Here is a 6,959-nt window from a genome sequence, read left to right as displayed (position 1 = left end):
TTTCCGAAATAGAACCTATGCTTAAATTCCCCTGCTTGGCCAGGCTTTTCTGAGATACCCTCTGGGCTCCATGAACCCCTCAAAACTAGTTGCTTGGAGTGAGATGCAGCTTGGGATAGCCAAGACCAACAGGCTAGGGGTTTGAGTTTTTCTCTCTGTCTCTTTCACACACACACACACAGAAACACACACACACCAGCGACATTTGGCAGCCAGTGGATCCCAAATTTGCTGCCCAGAGCAAGATCCGTGGGCTGAGCCTGAATCCTTGGGCTGGGCTCAGTGCGGGTCACCGTGTGTTCCACCCCCTTTCCCAGACATTCCTCCCACGGTAGTTTGCCCATCTAAGTGTGTGGGTCGGATCCAGCGAAACCCAAGGCCAGCTCTGAGGTTCCCTAAGCACCAAAAGGGGCTGAGAAAGAGGAAGAGGTGAAAAGTCCCCTCGGCTCGGGCGGCAGCTGTTCGGCCGACCAGACCCGGAGGCCGAGAGGGTTCAGCGCAGCCCAGAGCAGAGAGAGCGGATGGACCAAGACGCCCTCCCGCAGGAAGGAGGGCGAGCAGACAGCAGGACTGACTCTTTCTCATCTTTAAAAAAACGGGCGGGGGTGGGAATGGAGAAGGAAAAGGAAATGAAGAAAGCAACACCGCAAATTTCCAACAGGAGCCGCGTCTGCGGCCTAGAGCCGAGGTAAAGACACCCATCGTGGGTCGCGAAATGCGGTGGGAGATCCTCCAAGGCCGGGCTGGACCCGCAGGCTGCCTCCGGCTCCTAGAATCAGATCTCAAGGCGTTCGCACCAATGTCAGCCTCCGGGCAGCTCAGAGTGAAACTGCAACAATCCGGGTCAAATTGAATTCGTTTGAGTCATTTTTCCCAGGCGGCTCGAGTCAGCCCAGCAGAACTGGCCCAGGCGGGGAGCTGGAGGGGGGTGAGGAAGGGAAGGGGCGCAGCCTGGCCTACTCGGAAGAAACTCCCCAGTTCTCTCGACTCCAAACCCGCAAGGATGGAGAACAAACTACCCTCTTAGGAAGCAATCACAAACAACTGACATTTTCAGCAGGGGGGAAAAATCGACCCCTCCCCGCCAAAAGAACCCCTCAGCGTTGGCGATCTCTGGAGAGAGGAAGAGAAGAGATTCTCACATTATTAAAAATGTTCTAACTTTCTGCAAGAAAAAAATCATTCATGATTAATAATGAAATAAAATGGAATGTTTAAACTTGTCAAAAAGGAACAAAACGATTTCAGACACCATTTGGAGGGTAGTTGGACATGGGGGAGGCGTGCCTGTCCTGGGGGCCTCTGCCTTTCCCTTCACGTTTCGCTGTTTTAGATGCGGGAACTGTTTTGTAAAGCTTATCGGTCTGTCCCCGCGGGGCCGAGGGGCTGCAGACGCCTGGCCCAGGCCTTTGAGGGTAGCAAGGCCTGGGGCTCCGGAGGCTGGTCAAGGTCGCGGGCTGGAGAGGAGGGCGAGTTGGCCTATCCGCTCCCGGTGAAATTGAAAGTAGCGGGGACCGGGGTTTCTGCGTTTCCCGGCTCGGCAGCGGCCTGGAGGCCTCAGCGCGGGCGATGTGGCATTAACTCTTCCTTGCTCGCCCTGGACCGGCATGAGGGGAGGGTAGTGGTGGGCATTTTGCTCCGATGAATCCGTCGCCTCCGGGGGAGTCTTGAAAGGCCAGCGGGGCGTGTTCGTCTGTAAAATGGGGTAATAAATAACCCTCCCCCTGCCCTCCTCTGTTCCCAGAGTGGGCTTCTGTGCGGATCAAATGACTCCATGTCATCGAGGGAGTGGAAGCGCTTTGGAACAAGGGGGTCAAAGCGCAGGTGACCCTCCCAGTGAGACACTTCATTATCGCCTCCTTCGCCCCTAATCGCTTCAGAATTTCAGGGAGAGTTTTTGCTAGCCTATTCTCAAAACGAAATAAAGACACGATCACTTAGAGAAACGCTCAGAAAATCGAAAGCAGAGAGGATTGGAGCAGGTGGAGGGGTCAGCAGGTCAGGATGGAGGACAGAAATTGGCTGCGGGTTCAGCTACGGGCGCTTCCTAGACTCTGAAACCAACGCCTGCGAGAAAAAAGGGCATCGGAGAAATTTGCTCGCGATTCAGTGGGAATCGTCTGTGACTCCTGCAAAGTCCCTGAAATCGCGATTCCCTCAGCCGCCCAGGTTTAAACTCTGCTTGCGCGGTGGGCAACAGGGCCACTTGCAGGAGGGGTGAGGCGGCCTCGGTCCAGGACTGAAATATCTGAGCCCCAGATATTTCCCACGTTAATGATTTCCCCAAAGCCAGACGGACAGAGGCTCAGAGAAAACACTGCTTCCAGCAGGGCATGTTAAACTAAGAGTTTATAAATTAAAGGAAAAAAATACAGCGAATAGAGCTTCCAAACTTCACAAATCTTTTTTTTACAGTTAATACTCTAGTTGAGTGCACAGTGCCCTTAAGGAGGCGAAAAGCGGCGAGGTTGACACACCTGTCCTAGGGGCAGGGACAGGGATGGGAGAATCCCCGGTCAGGACGCAGGAGGCGCGGAGAGCGGACGCTAGAGACAGAGGGCCCGGCAGTACTGCGGAGGACGCCACGGAAAGGCTGGACAGGGGTATTCACATTGAATACAAAAATAACCGTCATTTGTATACAAACAACTGGAAAGTGCTACAAGTTTTAACGTCCTTTAAAAAATAAAAAGAAATAAAGGAAAGTTTCTGCGAAGGGCTGCCCGGGTTTGCTCTCTCCTGGTTGGGGGCTCCCTGGCCCACCGTTGCTCCTGGCCCTGGACCTCCGAGAGGGAAGATTCCGGTCCCCTGCCCTGCCCTGTGCTCGGAGGCTCCCTTCCTTACATTCAGCACCCAGTTGGGCGCCCCTACCCGAGCTCTCAAGCCGGGGAGGGGTGGGACGGAGGGCCGAAAACCAAACCCCTCACGGTTCAAATCAACCCATGGCCTGGTTCCTTGGGGTTGCCAGGGTTCTGCACCCCTTTGTTACAAACGCAATTCCCAAAACTAGCAGATATGTAGATACACATAGATTGGTAGCATGGATACCATGAACTCGTGTGGCCTAGCGCACGAAGCTCCCGGCAGGCCTGAAATTCTGGGGATTCAGGCTATGTGGTTTCCAGGAGTTCTCTCCGCTCCGGGGGAACGCCATCCCCAGGCAGACACAATCCAAATCCAACATTGTGGTAATAAATAATGTCCAAGGGCTTCCAGGCAGGTGAGCGGGGAGCAGGGCCCCTAGGCCATAAGGGTGCCTCTGTTCAAACTAGAAAAAGGCGCCCCCTCTGGGCAGACTCAGTCCCGCTGCCAGGGCGCACGTCCCGGATAACAGAGCCAGGGCTGGATTTCAGCCTCCACTTGCCCCCTCGGCGGGGCGCCCCTGCACAGAGCACAACCTGCATAGCCGTCAGCGGCCGTCTGGAGCTGGAGCGCGGGGATCATTCGCTGCCTCGCCCCAGGCCGGCTCACTGGGTGCCCGCGGCGGCTGCGCACGTGGAGAGTGCCCAGCCAGGGAGGCAGTAGTAAGGATAATAAAAGGAGGGCTGCAGTGGCAGCAGCGAGGGTGGCCGCAGCACCTCTCCAGGCAGATACTGTCTCTGGTCGTCGCGCACCAGCACTTTCACCGCCACCTTCTTGGCGGCGGGTGCGGAGGCCAGCAGGTCGGCAGCCATCTGCCGACGCTTGGTCTTGTAGCGACGGTTCTGGAACCAGATCTTCACCTGCGTCTCTGTGAGCTTCAGCGACGCGGCCAGATCTGCGCGCTCGGGCCCAGACAGGTAGCGCTGGTGGTTGAAGCGGCGCTCCAGCTCGAAGACTTGCGCGTGGGAGAAGGCGGCCCGCGAGCGCTTCTTGCGCGGCTTGGGCGCCGCGGGCTCCTCCTCCTCCTCCGCGCCGCCCGCCGGCCCGCCGCCGCCGCCGCCGGCTCCAGGGCACAGTGCGGACACGCGTGCGCTTCCGGGGCCAACACCGTCGTCCTCGGCTCTCGGGCTGCGGTCGCCTGCGGAGCCCAGTGGGAACAGAAATAAGAGACTGTCAGCGCCGCAGAGGAATGAGGTCCTGCCTCAACTGCGGGGGTGGGGGAAAGAGTGGCAGGCGGAAATACGCTTTGATCCCACAAGAGCGGTTGGGAGGGCCTAGAGGCTGCGGGTTCTGGAGACAAGTCTCAGAACCCTGTCCCACTCGCTTCCGGCATCCAGGCCTGTCCCATACAGGCAACGGACTCAGCCGCTGTATCAAATGCTGTGCGGCAGAGATCTAGCTCCCTGCCCTCTCTGGGCCCAAGGTTCGCCTCAGTAACATGGGACACTGGGACTGAGCATCCTCGAAAGCCTTCCCGGCTCTCAGAGCTGAACCCTGGGGGGGTCTAGATTGCTTTTCGTTTTCCCTCCTTGGGTTCACCCCCTCCCCGCATTCATGCTCTCTCTCTCTCTCACACACACACACACACTCGCACACACGCATTGTCTCAGCACACACGCATCGGCCTCACGTAAAGCGAAGGTGGGGGGACAGATCCTGAAAAAGAAGTATGCGGAGTCTTCCACCCCCAGCCATCTGGAATTGCTGCGAAGGCTGTGGCAATAGGCGGTGCCAAGGCCTTGGGTGGGCTTCTCTCTCTCTCTTCGCAAGGAAATGAGAGGAGGGCTGGGGATTGGGGGTAAAGAGGGGAGCGGTGCCCCTGCTTGAAGTCCTGGGACACTAAACTGACGCCAGCTTCGGGGGCCTCTCCCCGTTCTCCTGCAACACCCTAGCAGAGAGGTCCCGCGTTTGGCTTGTGGCAGATACTGTTTCCTTGGGACCAGCGTGAGGCCTACAGAAGCGTCCACCCCACTGGGGCAGGCACAGGCGTCTTCTGATCAAATGACGAGCTGGCCTGTGGCTGAGGACGTCCCTCTCTCGGCTGCGTCTGGGCTGACCTAAATCAAGCCCTTCTGCCTTCAGCTGGCCGCTGGGTTTGCCTCCAGTTCTTAAGTGCTCACCCCAGGGCAGCCTTCCCGGCCCTGGGATCTGGGAAAGCTAAACAAGCCCTCCTCCCAAAGCCCGGGCTGGGCAGATCCTCGGCCTCCGGCCCACTAGGAGGTATAGTTCACTCCCTATCCTTGAGCTCAGGGGCCCGACCCTGGGACCTTCAGCCGGGAGCACCTCTCCTCTCTGGGCCAGGGCCCGGGCACTGGCTACCCGAGGTCTCTTGGCTGATTTGGGGGATTTGGAGACAGACACAACCGAAGGCACTGACAAGGGACTCAAAGCCAGGCTGCAGTGGTTCTCTCCAGTCCGGTCTAGAGTACACTGCCCCAGGACGTCTCAGGCCTCGCTCCAGGACGCGGGGCGCTGAGGACTTGCTTGGTCCTCTCTCGGGCTCAGTTCCCGGAGGATTAGAGCAGCCTGCGCTGGAGCGCAGCGCTTCGCGTCTCGGCCAGCCCCCGGACCCCAGGGCGCAGGGTGCTCACAGCAGACCTACCCCACTCGGCGAGGTTGCCCTTTTTGCCCAGCCCCTCAGCCCGGCCCCCTTCCCAGCGAAGCCTCAGCAGACCTGAGACGCTGGCCGACATCTCGCTGTCGCTTCGGCCCGCGGCTTCTTCCTCCAGTTCCTTGGCGGCGGGCAGCTCGCAGACCGGCTGGCCAAGGCCCAGGTTCCCCCCCGCACGGCCTGTCCCGCTGGCCCCCGGCGCATCCGCGCAGCGCCGCCCGCCCTCGTTCTCCTCGCTCAGCGCAGAGTCCGAGTCCCAGCCTCCAGGGCTCTCCGCGGTCCGCCCCGCAGCCGTTCTAGTCCCGGCAGGCGACGCCAGTAGAGAGTCTTCGGCGCCCCCCAGCACACCCGCCTCTGTTTCCCCAAAAAGCCGCCAGCAGCAGACAGCGGGCGGCGCAGCCACTGCCACCGCTGTGCCCCCGAGTACCGGGCGCCCCTCCGGCGCAGGTAGCCCGCCGCGCTCCTCTTTCTTGTTGAGGATCGCCTGGATGGAGAAGGGCGTCAAGGTGTTGGCGCCGCGTACAGCCATCTGAGCCGCGGGCCGAAGCGGCCGGCCGGGCGGGCGGCTGGGGCGCGGGGCAGCTCCGAGCTGGACGGAGCGCGCGAGCCGCCGCAGCGCGAGTGAGTCCCGCGCGCGAGGCCCCTGCAGCCCTCTCCTGCGCGGCCCAGCAGCCCCCGCCCCCCTCTGGCCCAGGATCAGCGCCGACCCTCACCCCCACTTCCGAGGCCCACCCCGCCCGGAGACCCCCTCCCCCAAATCCAGCGCCAGACGCTCTCCTTTCGCAGCTCAGCTGGATTATCTCATCGCCTCGCGCCCCTAGGGGCGGGCGGGGGTCTGCCCCTGGGAGGACGTGGGGGGAGGATCAGCGGCGGCCCCTCCGCGGCTGCAGTCCCCTCCTGAGTGCCTCCGGGGCGCACGGCCGTAGTCACTTTTTCTTTGCGCCTCTGTCTCTTCCTCGCCTGCAGGATTTCGCTCCTGGCTTTTCTTCTCCCTTCCCTGCTGGGTCGGCTCTTCCGGAGCCCACCCCTGGTCGCAGCGGCGGCGGCGACAGCAGCCGCTGGATTCCGAGAGGCGCGGGGCACCTTTTTACCCCCTGCCCTGGTTTTATCTGTTTCTTCTCTCTTTCGTTCCTCGGCGTTCCACCGTACCCCCTCCCGCTCGGGTGTCATTCCTCACCGCTGAGTGACAGCCTCAAGCCACGCCCCCTCCCTGGGCCGTCCAGGGCGCTCCCAGCCTTCCATTGGCTGGCTCCAGCTAGGCGACGTTGACTCCAACAGACAAAACTGGGCACTTTGAGCAGAGAAAGTCAGGGTCTGACTTAACTCCTTCACTCCCAAGCCTGGTCCTCGAAGCATCCTCCGGCAACAGGGAGATTCACTTACCCAGACTCGCTGCCCGAGAAACCACGTTTCTTCCCTCTGCAGACATATCCACCTATTCCACCGCTTTTATGAAACACGCTATTTCGTTGCGTCAGAATCTGAG

General features: G+C 60.3%; 1 protein-coding gene across 1 annotated transcript; it reads right to left on the bottom strand.

Moving 5' to 3' along the window:
• Nucleotides 1–3,196: 3,196 nt before the first annotated feature.
• Nucleotides 3,197–6,614, bottom strand: NKX3-2 (NK3 homeobox 2). Its single transcript, XM_070613224.1, has 2 exons — nt 5,537–6,614; nt 3,197–4,000 (listed from the first exon to the last, which is right to left on the bottom strand). Exons 1-2 carry the CDS (start codon nt 6,000–6,002, stop codon nt 3,468–3,470), a joined length of 999 nt encoding a protein of 332 aa, XP_070469325.1. The 5' UTR covers nt 6,003–6,614; the 3' UTR covers nt 3,197–3,467.
• Nucleotides 6,615–6,959: the final 345 nt, after the last annotated feature.

The sequence above is a fragment of the Equus przewalskii genome, chromosome 3 (genome assembly GCF_037783145.1).
Source record: "Equus przewalskii isolate Varuska chromosome 3, EquPr2, whole genome shotgun sequence".
NCBI lineage: Eukaryota > Metazoa > Chordata > Mammalia > Perissodactyla > Equidae > Equus > Equus przewalskii.
The sequence above is the reverse complement of the archived record's forward strand: the minus strand, read 5'-3'. Positions and strand labels throughout refer to the sequence as shown.